The 24,055-nt window shown below is 49.4% G+C and overlaps 1 protein-coding gene across 1 annotated transcript; it reads left to right on the forward strand.

The window, feature by feature from the left end:
- Positions 1–16,263: 16,263 nt before the first annotated feature.
- On the forward strand, positions 16,264–18,484 carry CHC_T00006146001 (hypothetical protein). Its single transcript, XM_005718247.1, has 5 exons — positions 16,264–17,145; positions 17,240–17,323; positions 17,423–17,557; positions 17,707–18,153; positions 18,236–18,484. Exons 1-5 carry the CDS (start codon positions 16,264–16,266, stop codon positions 18,482–18,484), a joined length of 1,797 nt encoding a protein of 598 aa, XP_005718304.1.
- Positions 18,485–24,055: the final 5,571 nt, after the last annotated feature.

Raw genomic sequence — 24,055 nt, forward strand, 5'->3', positions numbered from 1 at the left:
AGTTATAAGTATTAAGTCTGACTCTCTGAGTAATTGTCCTCCCCCTCCGGCAAAGTCCCAACAAGATGAGAAGGGAACGCCGGGGCGATCATACTGTGAAGTCTATAGAGCGTCGAGCATCGCAATGGAATGCTGTTTTTCTAGCTATTGGTAGACGACGAATGATGCAGGAAGAATATGCTTTCACGTCTACGAATTCAATAATGCCAGTTTCCTACACTGCATTGAGAGAGAGAAAAGAAGTCGAGTCGGTGCCTCCTAGGAAGAGACGTATCAGGTCAAGCCCGTTAATTTTCAACTTCAACGGTCTGACCGACGGAGACGCGGTGCTAAATTTCAGATTCCGTAAGCAAGATACCATAAGAATGACAAGAGCAGTTGCTTCGTTACTATAAAAGAGAACAACCAAGCGAAAAAGATTCAGCGTCACACCTCTTCTAGCAACCTGTGTCATAATAAGACGTTTCGCGTCACCAGCAAGGTGGAAGGACTGTAGTACAATTGAAATGACCGCTACTGTACCGTGCGGGCATGGAGAGTCCCGCCCGCCTACAGTAGTGAGATGTTATACGACACTGTACATACGTGGCCAGCCCGTGTATAAGTGGCCACGTGGGCACCCACGTGTAGTTAATGGGACTACCTAGTGCAGGTGTACACGTGGTGCACGACAGATCGGTGGGTAAGTACAGGAGTTTAATTTTAGTTACTGCAAGTTACCATAAGCTGGATACAGTATGTACAGCTACTGTAGTCCGTGCGGAGCCACTGCCTCGCTAGGAGGTATAAGATATGGAGGCTCCGGGCTGGAGGTACACTGAAGCAGGCACGCCTCCCTTTACTTCCTACCTTAGTTCCTTTTCGGTACGGCTAGTACTCTCCCTCAGGTTTCCAGCTTGCCCCCGCTTGTACTTCTCTACACTCTAACACGACTGCACTTGTCCAGGGCAGTGTACCTCTCCCGTCCAGTGCTTCCTACGGAATCGGATAACCTTACCTGACGCCCCAATGTAGTGATCCCCCAGGGTCCCTCATTTTAGGTACAGCCTGTCCTTTTTCCGTTTACGGTTTAGCTACTCTACGGCTGAACCACGTTATTGGTACTCTTGTCGCGGGGCTCCTGACGTTCCGAGAGCCTCGCCGTCGTGCTCAAGAACAGAACAATCCAATTCGGTACGTAGACAAGTCGAAAAACACGTATCTCCACTGGCTTTAAATAAGAAGACAAGATGACTACAGCTGGAACCCCTGCGGAAGAGTCTGGTTCGGCACAGGGCCGTGGTCGGACCACGCCAGCTAGCCCCGTGCGCCTGTTCCATCAATACGCGGGGAACTCCTCTGCTTCCCGCATATGCCTTTTGTCGCCGGGAGCGGCCTTCTTCGCCATTCCAGCAGCCCGGATCAGATCGCGCTGTAGACGTTTGGCTGCATGTGATTGCAACCTGCCTTCGGTTAATAGAGAGCCCTTTCCGGAGTTGAGACAGCCCCCTTAGAAGTTTCGATAAATCCACAGTCTGTTATTGAAGCGTCTTCACCCAACACAGCATTAGGCATTGCTGTGCGCTTTATTTCTAGCAACCTTTCTAATTCTGATACCGACGACATTGTGCCTGCGTCATTCGAGCTTTAAGGGGGGTTCCCTTTCCATTCTAAGTAGCTGGATTGCGTCAAACGGCCAAATACCAGCCCTACGAAAGTCCGTTGCGATGTCGTGTGCGGTAAAGGCCTTACGAAAAGCGTGTGTCAACATACTGCAAAAAGCGAACGTGTCCCAATCGTTTTAGTGCGAATCTGAAACAGAGAAGTTCTCTGCTTCATTCAATGCATTTCAAATCACGAAAACACAGTGACGTCTAGCGGTTGTGTGTTGCCAGAGGTTTGCGGGGGGGAGGGCATAGACAATCACCCAATGCGCATTGGGCATCTCCAGCGTTCCAACGGACATTTGGCATATGTATCCGTTTAAAATCAGTAGAATGTTCGGTTGTTAGACGTTAGATCCGTCACATGCCGGACAAATGAGTACACTAAAATAAAAATTACCACTGTCCACCCCTCCTTCTTCTACGCGCATTCCGAATACCGAATATCTTGGCAAGTTGTACAGTGCGCGAAACGCAAATAAATACACCCTCCGTCCCGCCCTTATTTCCGTATCGCAACCAGATTTTATAAAAGCACCTCTTCACCCGCCTCAACAGCATGCTGAAACGAACGATTCCGAAGTCGGATTGGGTGTAGCTCAAACCACCGCCCTAAGGGCGGGTTGAGCTACATCCAATATGAAGAGAAGGTTTCTATTCATAAAAACCGTGCGAAATGCAAATAAATACACGACACGCCATATGATACAGTACCCAAAAAAGGCGGACGGATCCACGATAAACCATTATTCAAAACAGAACAAACCTTACTAGAAAGAGTTCATCTTCCTCGTCTGTTCACCAGCCCTTCCCACCCAATGCGACATATACTGTGCCCAGAGGCCCACCTTGTAGTGCACTGACACCCCTCATCTTTTGCTCGGGACACCTGTCCCCGGGGCGACTCCTTCCCCGTTGCCCACGTGTACCAGTCGGCACGTGTAACCGGGCATCAAGGCCTCCGTGTACAAATTTCAATCCCCACGTGTCCTGGGTGTCATACCTCCTAACCAGGAAGGTTTTCTCCGGTCACCGCCGCTGTTGAATTTAGTATTTTTAGTTTAATTAATTATACCTCCGACGTCGGCTAGTATATAGCCGACAACGTCCGACTCTAAATAAAACACCACGAAACCTTGGGTCTACAACCTCAGCTTTTGGAACTGGGAGTTGTAGCCTCGCGCTTAGTATTAGCCTACCGCTATACTACGAGAGCTAATCTACTTCGCTCAGTTCCGACCTACTTCTACCGCGCGCGTCCCCGGTTCCCTACAGTCCCCACGCGCGACACCCTGTCCCTACCACCCCGCCCCTTCTGGGCGTGTCCTCTATTTCCTTTATTTCCTTTTACTTGCCAACTGCGCTTAGCGCCCGGCCCCGTACCGGTCCCTTACGGGTGGTCTCCCGACGACTCACCAACGCGCCCCAAACGCGCGCGCTCTGCCCGAGGGGGACCCCATCTTTCCCCCTCAGTGCCCGACACACCTTTAACCGACAATGAAAAAGGGCAAATCCTGGCTCTCCATCACCAACTCATGTCTCTAAGAGAAATCGCCAAAAACTTTAGGGCGCTCCGTTGGGGCAGTGCAAAGGATCTTCAACAACCCTAATCGTCATTCCCGCCGTTGAGCACACGTCACAGGACTGAAGAACACCGTGTGCCAGGAAAAGGTGTTAATTAGAAAAGCCTGCTCAGGAGAGTATTCAGCTCGTGAATTGAAAGACAAGACGGATTTGCCGATTGGAGTAAGGCGCGTGCAACAAATATTAAGTTCCACGCCTCATCTGAAGTATAAAAAGAAAGTTAACGCCCCAACGATTACTGTGCGTCACCGCGAAAACAGACTCAATGGGTGCGTCGTTTTATTGGAAAGGGATACGTATTTTTGAAAAACGTTATCTTCAGTGACAAGAACAAGTTTAATCTTGATGGACCGGATGGATTGGCCAACTAATGGCATGAACTTCGCACAGAAGAGTGGACGTTTTCAAAAAAGCAAAAAGGGGGCGCTTCCGTGATGGTTTTTGGTGGTATGTCGCCGTATAGACTGTCTCCGTTGGGATTTTGGAAGGAAAGCAAGATTCGAGAAAGTACTGTTAGACTCTGGAGCATGCCCTTCTCCCGTTCGATGCTGAACTTTACGGGGAAATGGCAACCTGGGTGTTTCAACAGGATGGTGCATCTATACACAGGTCTACATTCACGCGCAGCTGGCTTACCGAAAGGGGTGTGACGACCATAGATTGGCCTGCGAAATCCCCAGACCTCATATTATAGGAATTATATGAGGCATTATGGCTCGCCGCGTCTACGCCCGTCAGAGGCAGTTCGATACAATTGCCAAACTCAAGGAGGTTATTGAAAAGGTTTTGGGCCACTATTGTCGGTGAAGTTTGAAAGAACCTGTGTTGTAGCATTCCAAAACCCCTACTTGCCGAACTAGATAGCAAGGGGCGCGCGAAAAAGTACTAGAATAAACTTTTCTTTGGTACTGTACCATATGGCGTTTCGTGTATTTATTTGAATTTCGCACGGTTTTTATGAATAGAAGGGCGGTAGTTTGAGCTACACCCAATCCAACATCAGAATCGTTCGTTTCAGCAGGTTTTCGAGGCGTGTGAAGAGGTGCTTTTATACAATCTGGTTCGATACGGAAATACGGGCGGGACGGAGGGTGTATTTATCTGCGTTTCGCGCACTGTATGAAAACGTTTCCGTTACGCTTTGTCCATTATGATCCTCAACAAGATAAGGCAATCTTACACCATTGAAAACGAAAGGTGGCGGGTAACATGACCTGAGACAGAAACAGCTGGCAGAATTGTGACACGGTTTTGGTTCGGAAAATTGCCCATTTTGGCCTCTGCCGTGCTGTTTCGTGTGACGTAAGCGCGGCTACTGTCATCTCCATTCACATCTTATTGCGGCGTAGCTCCTATCTCGTCGCAATTCCAGATTCGACTGGCGTCAAAATGATGCTCAGCGATAATTTTTTCAAAAGTACTGAAGTGATGCATGAGCACAACAGCATTGCAGGCGCGAAACCAAATGCCTTTCGGCCGGAGAGGTTTGCCAAACCTTATCTCGATGAGGTGTCTCCTTTTGACGTTTCGCAAGAATCAATCGCCCGGAATGAAAAATTTAAACTGCAAGAGGCGCCGACGCACAGGAAGAATTCTTGATACAAATGTCGACACGGCTTCTTTGAGGTGAACACGTCGAAGGGGGAGACCACGGTCTCCATATCTGATCAAGAGCGAGACGATCGTCTCGTCCTCAGCCTTAGTGAGTGTATCGAGGCGTGAGCGTGAGGCTCGCTCGTGCTGGTTGCTGGGATTGGCAGCTTGGATGAGGCTGCAGATTGTTGACTTGGGAATTTTTGTGATGGAATATGCGTGGCGGTAGGTGCTACCATTGCTCACGAGAATCATAGTAGCTGGGATGCGCATTTCAGGTATGTTTGAGGCCATGACGTTCTCCGAGGTACTCGGTGGGAGCACGTGATGGACAAGGGAATACCCGTAGCAGCTGCTCAATGTGTTCATTGAAGGTTTTGCTTTGCAATGTGCGGGAAACGAAGTAGTTTGCAGACTGAAATGGCTGCCCAAAACGACGGAACGTGTCGTATAAAACCGATTTGGCATATTGGGGTTTAATTTACCCATCACGTTTGGCGGTATTAGATACGGAAGTGGAGGCGTTGGAGCCCAGATTGACCACTGGCCCGCAATTTAATATATTTTCCGATTTGAAATTGTGCCAACCAGGTCGGACATGCAAGAAATTCTTGCATTTCCGAACTCGTTGACACTTTCCGAAAATTGGGGACCCCCCTTTACTGCACAGATGAATTGTAGCTTCCATTCGCATTTTTATATAGTAAAGGCGATGCCACCAGTACATGTATGTTGTTATTGCAGTCACGCATCCCAAAAAACGAATAAAAAATCCAAAGGGATTGATCTGTGATAGCCTCTACCGTGACAGAGGCACCTCCCTCTTCACCTTGAAATTGCCCGTGCCACGCAATGGGGCAGTTTCTCCAGAACCACTTGCAGCAATCAATGCTGCCGATCATTCCGGGAAAGCCTCGTTTTACCGATAGCGGAAGAATACGCAGCACATCTGCAGTATTTGGATGGCACAAATAAACATCGCCGAAGTCAGCAATCACGCCTCGGCGAAGTGCTTCAAGGCATGGGTGATCGTAGACCCACTCATATATACGTACTCATCTATCGAGTCTGACGAGGGCCCATACACAAGCATTCGAATTGCCGCCGTACCTGTAGCATAAACACCCCCAGCGATAGGGGTGTATGCACAGTTCAACCGAGACCCTTGTCGATCGGGAAGACGGGGGTGAAGCGGGACACTAGCTAACGGCACCCGGCACCGGGCCCGGGTAGCGTGGTAGAGCAGGACGGGGAGGACGCCGGCACGCTCGAGCGGTTCGACGCTTGGACGCCCCGGCGCGGTACTGGGTAACGATCCAGTACCGACGGGCGGAGGCGGAGCCGGCTCGTGGGCGTGCCGCGCGCGTCCTCAACCCGCGCTCGGTGCCGCTCTAAGGTAATTAGCGAACGTTACCTTAGAATAAGCCGGAAGTCGGACCTTGACGGTCGGTGGGTGACAAGTCCGTGCTTGTCCTCCTCCACCGCCGCCGGTCCGCTACATATTTTAATATACAACGTAGCTTATCATAACAGTACAGTAGTGCAGGTCAGTCCGCACTGTAATACTGTCAGCCATCGTGGCTGACAGTACACGTGCGCGCGCGCGCCTCCGTCCCGCGCGTACACGTGTGCACGTGTGCCCGCGTGCGCCTTGTACCCGAGGGGTACACGTGGCCACGCGGGGTAGTACTGTAGAGCATCGGGCTCTACTGTACAGTATTGGATCCCGTTGTTGATGTAATCTAACTAAAAGCCCCAGTGGGGTTATACTATAGTACCCATTTGAGAGCTAGTGAGTCCGGGCATTCCTATGCAATCTTTTAGTTCACAAACATATCTGTCATGGCTGGCGAGGGTAAGCATGACAGTTACGAACCTTTTTCGAGTTACTCGGAACCGTCTCTGAAATTGTGCATCATTGTAAATTGGATTGTCGGCGATTGCCACAATCCCATTACTTCAAAGTAGTCTCGGGGGAGCCGACAGGCTCCCCCAAGTCGAGCGCGGGCAACGTTTGGTTCTTTTCCAGGGCGGGAGTGGCGTTGGAGACTGTCCTCGTCAGAGCTGCTGCTTTTAGCGGGGAGCTCATTCGTAGTATCGTTATCATCGCTATTTAATGCGTGTTCCTAACATGTGTACGCCATCAGTAGTCGTGGGGTGAGGTTCGAGTGAGGGTTTGACTACGACTGAGGGTAAGATACGAGGTTGAGTAAGAGTGTGAGTACAACAGAGCGATGCTTAGTAGGAGGGAAGTGTGCTACATTTGGTTCTCACCGGTGGGGCAGTCCTTTCCGAAGCATCAACCAGCTAAATAACAACCAAAATCTAGGGAGACAATCGAATTACAGAAAAAGTGTGCCCAGTGCTAATATTTGATTATTTGATTGCGTACCGGTGGGGATGCTCTCACCGCTATTGTAAGTGAAAATGCGTGGTATATGATATAGTATATGATAAGAGCATCTCCACCAGATGAATGAATTCGCTTCTCCAATTAAAGTTTTCTGGCCAAGCGCATTCTCATTCTTGGTTACATCTATTGCTCTAGTTATCAATAGATTTACCGGAATGGAATCGCAGCGCAACTTTACTGCGGTGTCCCAACTCTATCAATGCTATCTCACATATCCCATTCAACGCCTTACAATGCCCATTTCTGAGACTTGCCACTCCCTTCCATCCAAGCTGTCTGACTTCAGCGATGTAGAGCCCTTGACGTACTTCTTCACCATTATAGTACTACCCGGTTTGACTGGTACAAGTTCTGCCCGCCCGCAACTCGGATCAAGAAAAAGCAACTCTAGCAGAACTCAACGCAAAGGAATGGCATTTAAATGGATGTGGAGTGGCGGATCAACAATGAATGGCGGGCGGGTGGCAACTTAATTATACATGGTCTTCAAATATAGATATGACAAAGGGCAGACAAAATTCGAATTGTCTGCCATTCACTTTTCTAACCCACAGCTTTCCGACAAATGGCGGATTAGAGTTTTACATATTCGCCGGGATACTCTCCGAGAAAATGAGTTTATTGGAGGGTAATACTGTACAATAAAACTGTGTAGGTACCAGAAATACATGCACGCCCAATCACCGTTGCCAATCCCACATCCGTCGTGCCGATGGAAACCCGCCACCCCTTCATCAACTATAACCTTCCCTCACCGCACCATGTCTGTATGGTGCACAAATCACCTCCCTTCCGCCTTTCGCTCCCTGGCTACCCTTTCCTCCGGCTGGCAAGGAACCCCGATGGCATAGTGTACCTCTCATCGCGGCTCTCGTCCTCCTCCCTTACCGCCCCCATCTTCCTCACCGCGGCGTAACCGACCTTAACAATGCTACTACGACAAGCGACTTGCTAATTATCGCTTTCTCATGCATTCAGACGAAACGGTTTCTCTGCTTTTTCTTGTATTGAGGCGTCAACCCATGCAAAATTACTCCTGGAATGTCCTGGCCCCACTTTTGTCCAGTCATGAATCCATTTTGCTTCCTTATCTCGTCCACAAAGTAAGTCTTAACACTGGGCCCATTTGACCCATTAGGAACTTCACATTGCATAACACTGGCAGGGTACGAAATGGAGTGAACTGCTTCTACGGCTGTCTTTGAAAAAAGAGCTCTGCTTGATCGTGTCTGCCTGGCATACACTTGGTGTTGCTCCCCAATATGCAGGCTGTTGGTCACCCACGCGGCTAGGACAGGCATATGAACTGTTCCTCCTATGCAATGTTCTATGTATGCCAAAGCTTTACCATACGACAAGTCAAAAACATTTTCATGTTCGGAATGGAAACAACCTGCAAAATAACAGGAACTTCTCTCCTTCCGATTTATATCCATTTACCGAAACGACCTGTACACATACGGCGCGCCGTTTGCTGCCTTTTCATCACTTAATCGATGCCACAAAACTAAGTCGCTGTACTGATGAAGCAGCTCCCCCACAATTTCCCTGGAATTATTCAGAGAACTCTCGTAATACTGTCTCATCATCCTTCTCAAATATGGGAAGCAGTTCTCAGCAGCATCGATCGTTACTTCATGCCGTGGGTGTCAAAAATCGAATCCTTCCAACTCCCTCAGTCCACTTTTGCGGCGGAGGTTTGAGTCTATCTCCCCTCTTTCTTCGTGAAATGACGGCAAGTGGGGTATACTGAGGTTGCGTTCGATACCATACAGGCGTGCAGCTGCTTCTATCTTCGTAATCGCTGCAACAGACTCCGCGAACAAATTCTTTGCGTTACACCGGCGGTTAATTACCCCCACAAAATTCTCCATCGACCATTGAGCCATCATCGATATCGGACCGTTGGCTCTGATACTGTCACCAAGGTGAAGTAGCAGATGATACACGTGACGGCACAAATGGAGTCGGTCTTCTCTGAAATTGTAATAGTGCTTATTGAAATGACGATAGAAGCTTCGGGCAAGCTTCTCAATATCCACAACCTGTGACTCTGAGAGATCCCATTGACTCACGAGGCTACAGAGCCTGCAAAAAAGGCTCCAGCCATCTAGAATATGCTTTGGTACCCATTCATGAAGAACAGCAAGGCTTGTTGTCACGACGAAATGTTTCCATTCATTGGCCTTCCATGAACCAAGATGAGACAGCTCCCGTAGCTTCCGGCAAGATGAAGAAGCAATTCCAGTTCCCGACGCACGCAGTGAACGTTCTACGCCCTTAAAGACCCGTTTTGATGAGAGGGCTGCCACATCCTCCGTGCTCCTTTCCGGTGATAACCAAATGTCAACAGTTATCTTCGCAACGTTGCAATACAGTAGATGCATGATATCAACTGGGAAGCTGTCAAACGCAAACAAAGTTGGAAACTGAAGCAGTGGGGATGGCCCCCAAATCCTTTTGGAGTAACCACTTCTCTGCGCCAGTTTTTTCGCTTCTGCAACTCGGCCTCTGAGACGGAGTTTTTCGATCCGATTGTAAGTTTCGCGGACCTGTATGTCACTTCGCATGGGTAAGGATTCTGGGTCACAGAGGACATGAATGGCCTTCCTGCGCTTTCCTGTTGACCCACGCTCCATTTTGTAAACAGCCTGGGGAAAGTAGTTGTGTCTGTGCAAAGGGTCGTATAAACCTTCTATCAAACAGAAACGACAGGGAACTGTTCCATTCACACCGCTCAAATATGTGAATTTGGCCATGGCGACGAGATCTGCCTGAACCGTTAGCAGATGCACACGAACACGAGTCTCCTGTTCATTCCACATTTTGACTATTTCACCGGCGATACTGAGATCTAGTAGGTCTTCAAGTAAGGGTCTCAAGAAGGAGGGAAGGTTCTTAGAGTTGTTTGGACCTGTAATTATTATCACAGGTAGCATGTGGTGTATTTTGTATCGGTCATGAGGGGGAAGGTTCGCGGTGGTAAAAAGCACAGGCCAATATGAATAGTTTATAGATCTGAACGGTTGCACTCCGTCTGACTTCAAATGGACAAATATGTCATTCCATATGGAATCAATTCCGCCCCGACTCTCTTGGATTCTTCGGAAGTTGTATCCGGAAAAGAAGTTAACGTACTCCCTTCTACCGGCGGAAGAAGAGGTACGCAGAAGTCCTTTTCGATAGTATTCATACATGAGAGGGCCGTATGTATGGCTTTGAATCCTCGCCAATAGCTGTGGCCACAGTTCAACGTATTGGTAATACCTAGTGGTGATTGGAGTATTGGTGCAGTTCTTCTCATCGCAAGGCATAATGGTGCCATCAGGATTAACGAAAAGCGCTTGATGGGAATCCGTACAGAATGGGTAGCTTGATGTTGACAGACCGGAAGAACGCAATAGTGCCTTCTTCACACCCTTAAAGGTTCTGTATATTTGGGTCGGAGGATCGTTTGCACATGCAGTTCTGAGCAAATCGTCCATGAGAGCCTCCGTGGTGTGTTGCTTAATGCTCAGTCCGACTAGATCAGCGTGTTTACATATGAAGCTATAAAACCGGAAATCTCGTGATCCTTCGAGCGGAGAATCAATACGATCATTACTGCTATCTGAAGTGTGACCGGCATGATTTTGATCTGCTTCGGAAATTTGAAAGTCAGAACTGGGCGTGCCAAAAGATGTCTCTGTGACAGTTGGACAATCATAGGTTTTGGAGGACGAAATTGTGCCCTTGCTGACCGAGTCTGAATCTGAAGAAGTCAATTCAATCTGAGCGGGAATGGATTCATGTTGGTTGGCAGGAATGTGACTTGACTCTGAGAAGTTGGAAATGGTTGAATAACGGGCTTGAGAAGGAAAAGGCTCACTCTGTGAATTTAATGTTGAGAGGCGTGCCACCTTTCGGGGCAACGGGAGATGGATATGGTGGCCAGTTGAGAACAGTTCGAACTCTGCTTTTTTTCGATGAGACATTTCTGTTTGGCGTCCAACGGACTTGAGTGTATCGCATCTGCAGTTATAGGCGGGATCACATACATAGTAATAGAGCATTTTGAATGGAGAGAGGAAAATAAGAGATGAACGGTTATTTGACTTAGGGGAGGTTGAATGACTTGGGTTGTCACGTATTTATATTTCCCACGAAGAGAAGAAAGAGATCAAACGAAACTTTTGGCGTATTCCGTTCTTTTTTCGTTTCGATAGATAAAAAGTTGGGATATGTGATAGGAGTGAATTCTCAGATGTTTTCCTCCTCGATTGAAGATCAAAAGTCATCAGCAGTAAGAACTGAGGTATGATTGTCAACGGTAGCGTCGTGTTTTCAGATCCACATGCAGGGAGATCACGTCAGCAGTCCAGTTGGTACTGCATTGGGGAAGCTCTGCTTACAAGTGTGGATGCACACAACGAAGATCACCCGGATCAGAAGGTTTCCAGGCCTGCGTACAAGGGAGTCCAATTATCCCGGAAGATCATCCGCTCAGCAAGGTCTTGGATTGCGTCAACAGATATATGTAAATATGTCGGAGTCAAAAGCATGCAGGAGATTTCCACCCAGAATCCGTCCGAACTTCACAAGGCACTGCAGCCGATTTTTCAAGGGATGAGCAAGGAGTTTCGCATTCTGGAGAATTGTGAAGGAAACTGGGCTGCACGTGAAGCCGTTAGACAGTCACTTTTGAACGATAAAGCAGGAAAGACTAAACGGAAATCTGGTCCTTCGGGCAGCAGAAACAGCCGAATGAATCACGCCTGGCCAGGAAAAGCAAATCGTAAACGTGGATCGAACGTTAGGAATCCTAGAGAGACAGTACCTCCGAAGTTACCGAAGCTTAGCCGGGCAGAGATACTGAAGAGAGACAAATATGGGCATGTCAAACATAAGAAAGGAAAGGTGAATAGCTTGGTGGAATTCAGAACATGCGAAAGGACAAGAAAGTCCAGGAAGACAATCAGTTCAGTTTTTGATTCTGAAATGGAACGTGAAGGCGGTAGACGGGATCTTGAAAGCGCGGCAGAGTGCAATGCTGAGGAGAACGAACCCAGTGCGCTCGTAGCACACGAAACTGAGAGTGGGAAGAGATGTGCAGAATATGGACTGGAGCAGGAAAACAACGCGAAAGACTACGGTACCATATTCGAGGACACATGCTCATCAGGCGAAGATGTTGGTAGTGCTGAGGAAGAACTAATCGAAGAATAAATGGATGATTTCCTTGCGGATCGCATTACAGAGAGCCTCAAGCGATCGTCTAGAAACGCTGCCTGTGACAGTCCAACACAACAATATAGATCAGTAAGCGGAGCTGAGCAGATCAAATCTCAACGCAAATCGATGGAAGACCGTTCTTTGGAAGAGGATTCTTTCAATTCTGAGGATGAGAAATTTGCTCAGCGGGTTCTTGAAGCTAGGAGTCGCAAAGAAAGCAACTCAAAACGTAAGGGAAGCATCACAGGGAGACTTCACAGCAGCCGTGCTAAATCAGCAATGAACGTTGGCAAAGCCGGTAAGGGAAATACGTTTAAACGCGGTTTGCAGTCAAGTGATAAGCGTGACGGAACACGTTAACATGCAGCAAATCTGAGAACAAGACCGTCCCATTTTATGAGGCGGCTGAGATTAGCATCAGGACAAATCATCAAGAACGGGTTGCAAACTCCTTCAGATTTGCTTAGGTGGCACTCATTTGCACACGCATACGATAGCGACATGGGACCGAAAAGTTGGCGAGAAGTGAATGGGGTGGAAAAGCCTTTCATTTGCGCTCGGCCGTGGGTGTTCGAAAGGGACGGACAGTGCGAAATGCTCTGAGAAGAGAGGCCATAGCGACGACAAGTGCTTTTAGAACTCAGAAACCCTGAAAATAGGCTGAATCTACAGCTAATAAAATCAGGTATTGTCGGAAGAGGTGACACTTGACGGAAGACTGTTTCTTCAATGAACGCGGTGATAAATTTGGACCAAAAAGTGCTTGAGCCATGAAAGTGAAGAAACCGCCTCAGCTCGGCTTTAAAGCCGGAGCTAGATATTAAAAATAGTACGGTAGTTTCAGCAAGATTAAAATGGGGACCGGCTCGGTCAGAAATGCCGCAACTTTCATGCTATCTTGCTCTCATGGAGCAGAGAATTTGTCGAGATTGCGTTACACTCTCGCCCACTTTGCAAGCTCCGAAGCAGGGTTAAGTAGAGTATTGGTAGGAAGCTCGTGAATGACAGCATTAGAGTCAACGGCGATGTTTCCATACCCTCGTGAGAAGAAGCACACTCCCACTTGTCGATTATCGCGTTAGAGGGAGAGAAGGGCAAAGGTTCGAGCTTGCAATTCATCGCATTTGCCAGAAAGTACTTGCATATGCACTTAGCATTGAGTGGAATAGAATACGTCACGACCATTGGGCTGATCTTGAGCATCTCCAGCGTCCATTTTCTCATTTTGTGTCGTCTGAAAACTCCAGTTTCAGTTGGCAAGGGCACCAATATATGCGGTACATCGCAACACTTTCCGCATGGACGCACTGAAAATAATGCGCTTAAATATCGTCTAAGAGAAAACGGGACGGACACGGGCTTGGGGATTTGTGGGTTTACAACGGTTCCAAATCTTAGAAGCTTTTCGGTGAATTGCTTTCTGCACGTAATGATGTTCAGGTATAGCGCTTGATATACGCTCCATAGCGTAATATAACGACGGCCACAGGACAAGAAACGGGCTTGTTCTGTTCCAAGCTCAGACGATGTATTATGACAACCTGGCTTCAACTGCAATCATCATCGACGCAATTTCGACTTAGTTTCTGCGTGGCACGGCTGTTTTCTTGCTTTCAGGACGAGGATGAGACTCATGCGAAGCAATGGGTTTGGAATAACTAGGGCTTGTCCAGAATCGAGCAGGAGATCCTTGTTGTCGAGTTGCAACTGGTGCATGCCACTGCTCGCCCGAAGATCGAGATGGTCGACAAATTTGGGACATGTGCTTCCCATGGATCGCATAACCTCATGACGCGGTGAAAAGTTGTCACTTCAAAAGCCCAGAACATATGTCAGCCGAACCACGACGGCATTTACGGCCGATGGCCCTCAACGCAAGTCCACACACACCCTGCGTAGCACCCTGCGACAAGCGCACCGGCGAAGGGGACGAGAAACCTAACCACGTCCGGCATCCAATCGACGCGATCCCACTTGATCCTGGGGCGAGATCTTCGGCGACGCGATCCCAGTCGACGACGAGCCATCGGCGGCGAAGGTAACGAGCAGGGGTACCAAGAGTTTGCTGTAACAACTCACGGAGTAATGGCACCTCCAAGCGGTTCGCGGTCTGGAACGGGGGTGGAAAAGCGTTCCACGCGTGCCCTTGGGGGGGTGGTGGCTGCGCGTGGGAGAAACTCGGCGCGCGGCGTGCGAGCGCGCACGGGCGCGGTGCAATACGCACCTGAAAAGGGGGTGAAAAGAAAGGAAAATATTTGGATATGAAAAGTAGTCCGGGTTGGGGGACACACGTGTGAATAATTGCACAGTTTTAATTTTTAATTATTTTTTTAGTTAATTAGTTTGCATTAATTTTGCTGACATTAGATTAGATCTAGGATCTAGTGCCACGAGCTACTGTAGTGGCTCTGGCGGGGCGATATATATCTTAGCCCTCTGACGACGAAGTCAGTAAAGGTAACCCGAGTTGCCGGAGTTGAATGTCGCCTTGGTCGAAGTCCGTCTCCACCAAGACGCTCCCTTTTACCTAAGCCTACGGCATCCTTCAGCGCTCGGGGGTCCCCTTTTTCCTCATCAATTTTCCTTTACTTCCCTATCCTAATTCCTTTAATCTTGAGTTGGTCCCACCTTGTAGGATTGCGATCCGCAACGTGACGTCATTTGCCATCGGGCTTCTGTGTTGGTGCACCAGTGGTGCTTTTCTCAGTGTTGGTTCCATCGGAATATGGTTGCAACCGATCCGTTGCTGGTACTTTGCCATCGGGCAGTACGACGGTGTAGCGCTGCTACGTTTACTTCTTTCCCGACGGGCTACGTTGCGACGTCCCCGTCGAAGACCTTATCAAGGGTATATGGTGTACAAGGCGCTCTTCGAGCATTAGATTTACGACCCATCGGACCAGGTTTACCTAAACAACCCTCCGAACTCGTCGAGCAGTTGCCTTTACAAGTCTCTACCACCATTTACCGATCCCGGGCTGGGCCCTTCTCTTTGCCCCCCGCTATCAGGGATCCGAGCTACTGCGGGCCGCAAACTCGCTTAAAGAGGACAGAGAGCTTCGAACACTCCGTAGAGCTGTGCCGTTGGCAGTTGTTGTTTTTGTTGTTGTCGTTGGTTGGTGTTGGACCGTCGGACCTTGGTCTCTGCCTGACAGGCGCATTGCACTACACGCGGTGCGCGGCCGGTATGGCGGAGCATGCTGCGCGGGGGGGGCGGAAAGAGAGGATCGTCGCGCGGACACAGCACTACGTCAGCCTTGTCATAAAGCGCGGCGGCGGCGGCGCGGTTACAGTCGGCGCGCGCGCGCGGAGGGGATGCATCGCGCCAATGCCGATTGCGGCTGATTGCGTCCCGCGCATCATACCAAAAATTCCCAACCCCCGATCCACCTTTTGGTCCACCACTTGGCATTTTCCCCCATCCTATTCTACTTGAAGCGCAAACCGTCTCCTATCCCCATCTACATACCCTCCCGCTTCCTTGTCCCCACCCTCGGCCCCCGTAGCTTTCCTTTATCTCCACCACCGACCTTTCATCGCATCGATACTCGTCTCGGCGTCTCCCATGATGTCGAAAGACCCCTTCTCGTCCCTTTCGCGCCTCACCATCCCCTCTACGAACAATTCAAACGCGTCTCCAATTTCTACTTCCTTGTCATTGCCGTTATCTCCTTCATTCCTAACATCTCCCCAAGCACCCCATTTGCAAGCGTCCTCCCCCTCTTCGTCGTTGTCGGCTTCGGTTTTGCGAGTGACATCTTCGAGGACATCAAGCGCGCAAACGATGATCGTCGCCAAAACAGCGAGGAGAGGCTTATCATGGCCCGCGTCCCGGAAAGCATCGAGACGAAGAAGCAGCTCTCCTTGGTCACATCAGAGACTGCCCATACGCTGCAAGCCGCCCATCTGGAGCCTGACTTGCATCGCAATGTCGCTTCAAGAGACATTGCCGTTGGTGACATCGTTCTCGTGGGCAAAGGAGAGGTTTTTCCGTGCGACCTCGTCCTCTTGCATTCCGCTTTAGAAGGCGGTATTGCCTATGTGTCTACAGCAAACTTGGACGGTGAGTCCAATCTAAAGCGCGTCATTGTCACCTCAGCTACCGCTGAAATCGAACATCCTTCTCAGCTTCCTCCCGTCAAGGGCAAGATTAGAGCTCAAAGGCCTTCCACTTCTCTGCACGAGTTTGAAGCCTCCATTGAACTGAGCGGCGAGGGCCCTGTCCCGCTCGGCCTGTCGTCGCTGCTGCTCAGAGGAAGTATCTTGAGAAACACCGAGTACATTTATGGTATTGTTGTGTACACTGGATTTGATACTAAAGTTGCACTAAACATGCGCAACCACCCAAGCAAAATGAGTTCTGTTGAGCGCAAACTTAACTGGGTCGTCCTTATGCTGTTAATTGCCCTCGCTACCCTCGTCATCACAGGCGCAATTGTCGCTGGAGTCTTACAAAACAGGGATGGTGCCGGCCAGTGGTACATGGGGGAGAATGCTTTGAATTCTGGTGGCAAAGTCACTTCCCAAAGCCTGGGCACGTTTCTCATTTTGTTTTCTATCTTTATCCCGGTTTCGCTTTTCGTGACCTTCAAATTTATTCGGGTTCTCCAAGCACTATTCATGTCTGCTGATTTCTGGATGAGAACTGGACGGCAGAAGGTCTTGGCAAGAGCGACCAATCTGAATGAAATGCTTCGCGAGGTCCAGCACGTCCTCAGCGACAAAACGGGCACGCTCACAGAGAACATAATGCTTTACATCGCCTGCTCGGCTGGCGGACAGTTGTCTCAAGAAGAAAAGAGCCATGCATCGCGCTGTCAAAGATGGTGTCGAACCTGTGAAGCAACTTTTGCTAGTAATGGCTCTCTGTCACAGCGTCGTGCCAGAACCCAAGGATGAGACGCAGTCTGACAACTCCTCTGGAGACTCTGGCAGAAAGAAGAGTAAGAAACGCACTAATCCGGATCTGGGGGACAAGACGGCTGTGCTAGATGGAAACAGCTCAGAAAAGGCACTTCTAGAATATCAAGGGCAGAGTCCGGATGAGGTTGCATTAGTTACATTGGCAAGAGAATACGCGATCACTCTTATGACGCGAACCATTGACACACTCGTTATTGATCGCTTTGGAACGAAAGAAACTTACACGACTTTGGCGGAACTGGAGTTCAATTCAGACCGCAAGAGAATGAGCATGATTCTCTGGTGTCCTGACGGGAAAATTAAATGTTCACCAACGGTGCTGATACGATCATGCTGAAGTTGCTCAACAAAGACGCGAACATAGAATTGATTCAGAATCATATTGACGAGTTTGCGAAGGAAGTTCTACAAGCACTTGTGTTTGAAATGAAAGAGTTGGAGGAGAAGGACTTCCAAACTTCGTTTGAACGGTTCCAAGAGGCGCAAAATTCTTTGGAGAACAGGGAAGAGAAGAATTCAAAGATTAGCGCTGAACTCGAGGAGGATTTGATGTATGTCGCCACGACTGCTGTAGAGGATAAGTTGCAAGACAAAGTGCCGGAGACTATCAACTTTCCGCGCGAAGCAGGGATTAAACTGTGGGTGTTGACTGATGACAAGAGAGAAACGGCTGAAAACATTGCATATTCAGCGAACTTGCTTGATAGGAACATGGAAGTGGTGCATATTGCAGGTAGCTCATCCGCAGAGGTGCAAAGACAACTTAATGACACTCTCGACCGTCATGTGTTGGATGCGCAAACTCCACAGCGACGGACGAGCTTCAGCGCAATAGCTGTGTTGCCTCGTTGGCTGTCTATTGCGTCAGAAGAAAAAAGTGGAAGAAAAAGAGGTTGGTGTGATCATTGACGGGGCTTCTCTGCACCACGCGATTGAGGATCATTCAGATGTATGCATGGCGTTGTCCGATCATACGAAGGTTGTGATCTGCTGTCGTCTGACGCCGCTACAGAAGGCATTGGTGGTACGATTAATGCGGGAAAAGAGAAAAGCGATGACTTTGGCTATTGGAGATGGTGGAAACGACGTGTCGATGATTCAAGATGCGCTGCCATAGCTCAACTCCCTCCTCTGGCAGTCCTACTCGTGTTTTTGTATGTTCTCCACCATCAATCTCTTCATCTTGGCAGTCGTCCCCACAGCCACTTTTCACTTTCTGACCCGCTTTGCCCCCTCATCCAGGTCTTCTTGTTTTGCAAAGTGTCTATTCGAATGCCTATTACCACGCCTTCTCGCACAGGTTGCACCGGTTTCTCGTCTGAACATTCTATGTTTCCCACTCGGCTCACTTCTATCATCTCTACCTTCTCTCCTTTTTTCCCCACACGTTCGCCTTCTCCTCATCCACCAAGCCTCTGCTCCACTTTTCCTCCTCGGCCGCTGGCCTCACTTTGTGGGTTTCCTCATCTCTTTCCTTTCGGCCCAATGATGCCTCCACCATCATAGCCTACACTTTGCTCACATATCTCGCACTGACTTTTCTAGTCTTTCCGATTCTTCTCGACCTCTTTCCAATGTATGAAACCGCTAATGTCCCTCACGTGCAGCTCACTATCCCGGTCATCACATGTCTTGCCTCCCTACAGGCATTCTGCCTGTGTCATCTCCCAAACATAGACCAGTCCACACGTTCCATCATGTATGTCGAAATAATCGCCTATCTCCCTTTCCTCGCCCATCTTCCTGCATTTGTCCTGGGCATTGCGACCTGTCTCTGCAAATGTGCAAAAATTTGCAGATCTAACGCTATCCCTTACCCAACTTTTGATCGCACTTCGGCCTTTCTTGTCTCGGTCTTTACGGCCCATTATTGTTCGAGCAGAGCCCGGTCACGCTGAAGGAATCCATTAAGCAGCGGGTGCAGAGGCTCGTGGGCGGGCTGCGCGTGGTGAGTAGCAATCTGATCCCGTGACGGGCGAGCGTCGTGATGCGGGAGTTGACGACGCTGTGGCCTGCCATGCCGTTGACTTACGCCGCGCTGCATAAAGGCACTAATCAATGCTGCGTTCCGCTGAATCCCTCGCTATGCATAGACCTCTTATTTACCACTTTACTGCCAGTTAGCAAACATGCCTGCCTTGACAGGACCATTCCTTACCATCTTCTCGTCCAGTGCACCACCAATGCACCGCCACTCACGAAGTGAAATGTGAGAAAACGACAGAGTAGATATAGATAAATGGCAGATTACTGGCACAGTCAAGTTCGTGAAATACACCTTCTGTCAGCCACCCTTCAGCCTACGCTTACAGTTCTGAATCTGTGGTCGCTTAATGGCAGGGTAGCTCAACCGCCACCTGTCGACCATTCACCTCCTAATTATTTGCATAACAATCCGTCACTCCTCGCCCATCCATCAGCCAAAATTCTCCTAGGGCAAGTGAGGCAACCTCAACTGCGACTTTGATGTCACCGTGACTCGCTTCAAGCGAGACTAATTTTCAACAACACATCCGTACTCCAATGCCTCATTTGAAATTCATTTTTGGGTGCTACGCACAATATTGATCCAGCTGGATAGAGAGAATGAGGTCCAACGTATGTGTCTTAAAAGGAAAGATGGGTTGAGGGGCGAAATGATTGATCCACTACAACGGATGGTTACCGCTATTGGTATGCTTGCGAATGTCACTCGGCCGCGTCGGAGTTTACGCCTGGTTGCTGTTGACATGTCGCCGCCACTTGCAAGCTTTTCAGGTTGAGACAACTGGGCCTACGAGCAAGACGAGCCTTTGCCGGCTGTCATGATTAGCTCGAGCCGGGACCGATCTCTAGTCAAAAGCAAGTGTCAGAAGGGCAGTAGTTTCCGTCATGACAGGTCAGATTAAACACTTACTAGGCATTCAGTACCAACCGTTTCGAAGCCCTAGAACCGTGTAGGAACTGGAAATCATCTCTGCCGGTCGATGAATTTGCCGTGTGAAACCAATCGCCACATGTCGGCCACCGTTCGGCAACGCGCCCCATCTCAGAGGGGCAACTGCACACTTCAGACATTTGTCGATGTCGAACACGGGTGATGTAATGACGGTGGCTGTGTACCAGTCTCATTCTTCCTATTGGAATCTTGACACCATGGGCTCATGCTTGCGAGAGTGGTTGAATTGTTGATGGCACCTGCGGTGACTCGTGATAATTTTTTTGTAGTGGGAGTTGTGTTGCTGACTGAGCACGCAACGCGTGCCGAGATACTTTCGTGCCGCTGTGTTTCTGCTGTTAGATCTAACCATGGTCGACAATTTGCGTCGAAGTTATTCCAGCGCTGCCTTAACGGGCGATGGTTTGCATCTCGTTTGTGCTCCGTACAAAACAAACTTGAGCCTCATGGAGATTGAGCCAATGTGGTGATGCGCCCTTTGACCAGTGCTGCGAAATCATGTGCTGGTCTTAAATTGGAATACAGTGGCGAAGTGCCAGTACTGTTCTGGTAAATCCTTGTCAGACGAAGGCCAATCTTCACGATCTGCGACGATGACATGGATATGTTGTGATCTCGACATTGGACATTGCGCTTGAATTGTGCTATGCTTTTCACCACTGGAATGAATTCGTTGCGCCTCTTAGGAGGCAGTATCGTGCAGTGCTGCGCGTGCATGACCGGTCGTACAGCTATATGCTAGTTGGGCATGACGGAACTGAATGGCCCTATACAAGCGACTTAGATCTCACTGCTGCAGTTCTAGCGGTGAGCGACATTCTCTAGAATATGTGTGAGAGATCTAGCACCCGAGTGCACCAAAATGACATGGTTGTTCTACGCAAGTGATACATGAAAGATTACGCCATAGAAAATTGGTTGCATGCGACCGAGAATTCTTTTCGATTTGACGATTCCAAAAACAGGAATGTCACATGTCGAGAGAAGTCCTCGAAGCGGCCAAGTTAAGCAGGAAAATGCTCGAACATGCATCCGTCGGTGCGCATGTAATGGCCTCACTCATGCATTCGCAGCTGGCATTGGCCATCAGTACTACAGGCGAGGTTCGGTGCGATACTGTCGCCCTGGTGGCTTGGCTTTGTTCATGGTATGAGATAACTCCTCTCCGCCCTGGGTTGGGTGAGAGGCGGAGGCCTTACAAAGGAAGCAAGCGACGCGGACGCGTGACGCGAATAGATCCGATACGGGCGAGCTCGCGAAAAGGGAGAGGCTCACTGACCGGGTACGCGCAGTCGCCCCGTTGTGCGTAAACGGGAGCGACCGGTAACGGGTTAGAAGCCAGCGCGCGGATAGACTTACGGAACGGTTGTATGTAGGCGCAAAAGGGACGGGAGCGAGCGTGCCCCCGTTTACTGGTAGGCACGGGTGTCAGGTCTTAACCCCTGAGAGGTACGCCTCGGACACCGGTCCCAGTACAGTAGTACAGTACCTGCCGCCTAGTGCGTCCCCGGTACTGTACACAATTAAAAAGCTAGCGCCATAATTACTACTACCGCACGGACGCTGCTACTACACGTGTGTACTACTGGACACGCGTGACGCTTACAGAGTACCGCACGGACGACACGTGTTCTAAGGCGCACACGTAACACGCGTAGACTACCGCACGGACGACATGTGTGCTACTGTACACGTGGGCCACGCCACGACCAGTCAGTTAACGCGTGCGCTCCCTACACGTGGGCACACCCGCCCACGTGTGCACCGTGCACGGCCGCACGGTTAATAACCTCCCCGCTCGCTCGTCCGTCGTTATACTACACATCGCTTGGCCACGTTGTGAGATTTGATGTGATGCTGATCATTGGCATCTAACGATGCGACGAAGGACCGAAAGTTGAACATTACAGGTCGAAGCCCCTACCAACTGCATGTTATGAACAAGCCGCGCTCCTTGCAAGTTAGTGGGGCTCTTGGATTGGGATACGAAAAATGTCCGCATTTCTTTCTGCAGCGACACAGCTAGATGTAGTATTCTGTCGATACGTGCGCGTAGTGTTGGAAACCAGACGATGTCACATCATCTGCTTTCAGCCCTTGGAATACGATGGCTATGGGTCACGCGGTGATGTGTGATCGTAGAGAAGATTTCCAGTCTTCAAGTGCCGAGGACATGTTTGCTCATCCAGCCACGGAACCAGAAGCGAAGCAGAGCCATGCAGAGCCAGATCTTTCAGACGTTGCCTGACTTGTAGCCTGTTTCAATTCGTCCGGTTGCAATAACTCCAATTTCCTGCTTCATCCAAATAGCTTCTTGTTAAAAGCTGCACATCAGAACAATAAACTTAGGACCTTTCGTCACTTGCATGCACACAATAATTATTGTAGCGCCTACCGGGTCCTGAGCTACCGCTCTTAATGGCGCCTAGGATAAGAGGTCTAGAGAGAGGAACTGAGAGGTAAAGCATACAGGGGGGAAGAACATGGTAAGGCAGAGAAAATATGCATACTTAGTTGGAGAAGAGGCACTGTGACCATGGTCACAGTGTCTCTTCTCCAGCTGCGTGCGACTGGGCCTCCGTTTATTGCGCGGGGCTTCTCCTCACCGCCGCTTATATTCGCTCGAGAGAGCTTGCGTGGAATGCAACTTGCGGTTCGAATCGGTCGCAAAACGAAATCGCGCCCTCTGGCTGATGAAACGAAGGGGTCTTCTTCGATATCGAAGACAGAGCTTGCCACGTCAGCACGTGCGCCAAGCCGAATGCGATAGGGATCACATCCCCTGATTGCGACTCTATCCCACGCGTACCCCGTGTACACGGAGTAAAGGTGTACAACAGCTGCTGGGCGTTACACGTCCTATCACTTGTATTCGATAAAGTGTGGTACCATTTGGTTATACAGTAGTTTCGCGATAAAAGGAAGGAGTTGGGAGAAGGGTTCCGGTTCCTTTTATCGCGGGGTTCCCGTTATAAAGGCTTATCGTACCGATGATTATCAACATTTGACTAAAATTTAATTGAAAACATATTAATGGTAGTCTGTTTCGCGCCCTGATCCGCCTCTAACCGGATGTGTAACCCATTTTTGTGGTCTAGAAAATGAATTGCGATGGCGAACGGTGTAAGAAAAAACAAAGGTACTTAGGAAAATCATGCGTCGGGACTGCAGTAGTGCGGTTTATATGGTGATGTTTTCTCATTCCTCAGGGTCGTTCCAACTCAAAACGTTTGTGTACGGCATGGTATGGATTCCCATACTGTACATTGAAAACATTTAATTTTGTTCCAAGCAGTGTATCACAATGTATGTAGTTTGAGTAGTACTGTCGACAGTCAGAGGCCAACTCGTTATAGCCGCAATGATATTTCGTATGTCGGTCCTGAGGTCGATCGCACGATGGATCGAGAGGCTGAGGAGGAACCTCTTCTTTCTTTTAGAGAGCTACAAGCACTGTCGACCGGCATAAAAAGACGCAGAAAAGCACGTCTTCTTGTGGCGCTGTGCTCTCTGCTATGTTGCAGCCTCTACGAGAAAAGTTCGCAGTGCCAACAACATCCGCTCCCCATACTGTTTTTCCTCGCATGCATGCAACGGTGACTGCGTCATTTTTCAAACGGTTATACAGGATGCCTTTGAACCTATTACTGGACCTGACAGAGCAGCTCGTTCAACATCAAAATGACCCCTGCAGCATAACGTGCCCTCTACTGCGCCTTTCTATCACTATCCGATGGCTCGCTGCGGGCT

The sequence above is a fragment of the Chondrus crispus genome, genomic scaffold (genome assembly GCF_000350225.1).
Source record: "Chondrus crispus Stackhouse genomic scaffold, scaffold_37, whole genome shotgun sequence".
NCBI lineage: Eukaryota > Rhodophyta > Florideophyceae > Gigartinales > Gigartinaceae > Chondrus > Chondrus crispus.

Coding starts and splice junctions, on each gene's coding strand:
- CHC_T00006146001 (XM_005718247.1), top strand. CDS start 16,264: ATGGCCCGCGTCCCGGAAAGCATCGAGACGAAGAAGCAGCTCTCCTTG. Junction 17,146..17,239: donor TGAATGAAATGCTTCGCGAG/GTCCAGCACGTC, acceptor TGTCTCAAGAAG/AAAAGAGCCATGCATCGCGC. Junction 18,154..18,235: donor ATGACACTCTCGACCGTCAT/GTGTTGGATGCG, acceptor CTATTGCGTCAG/AAGAAAAAAGTGGAAGAAAA.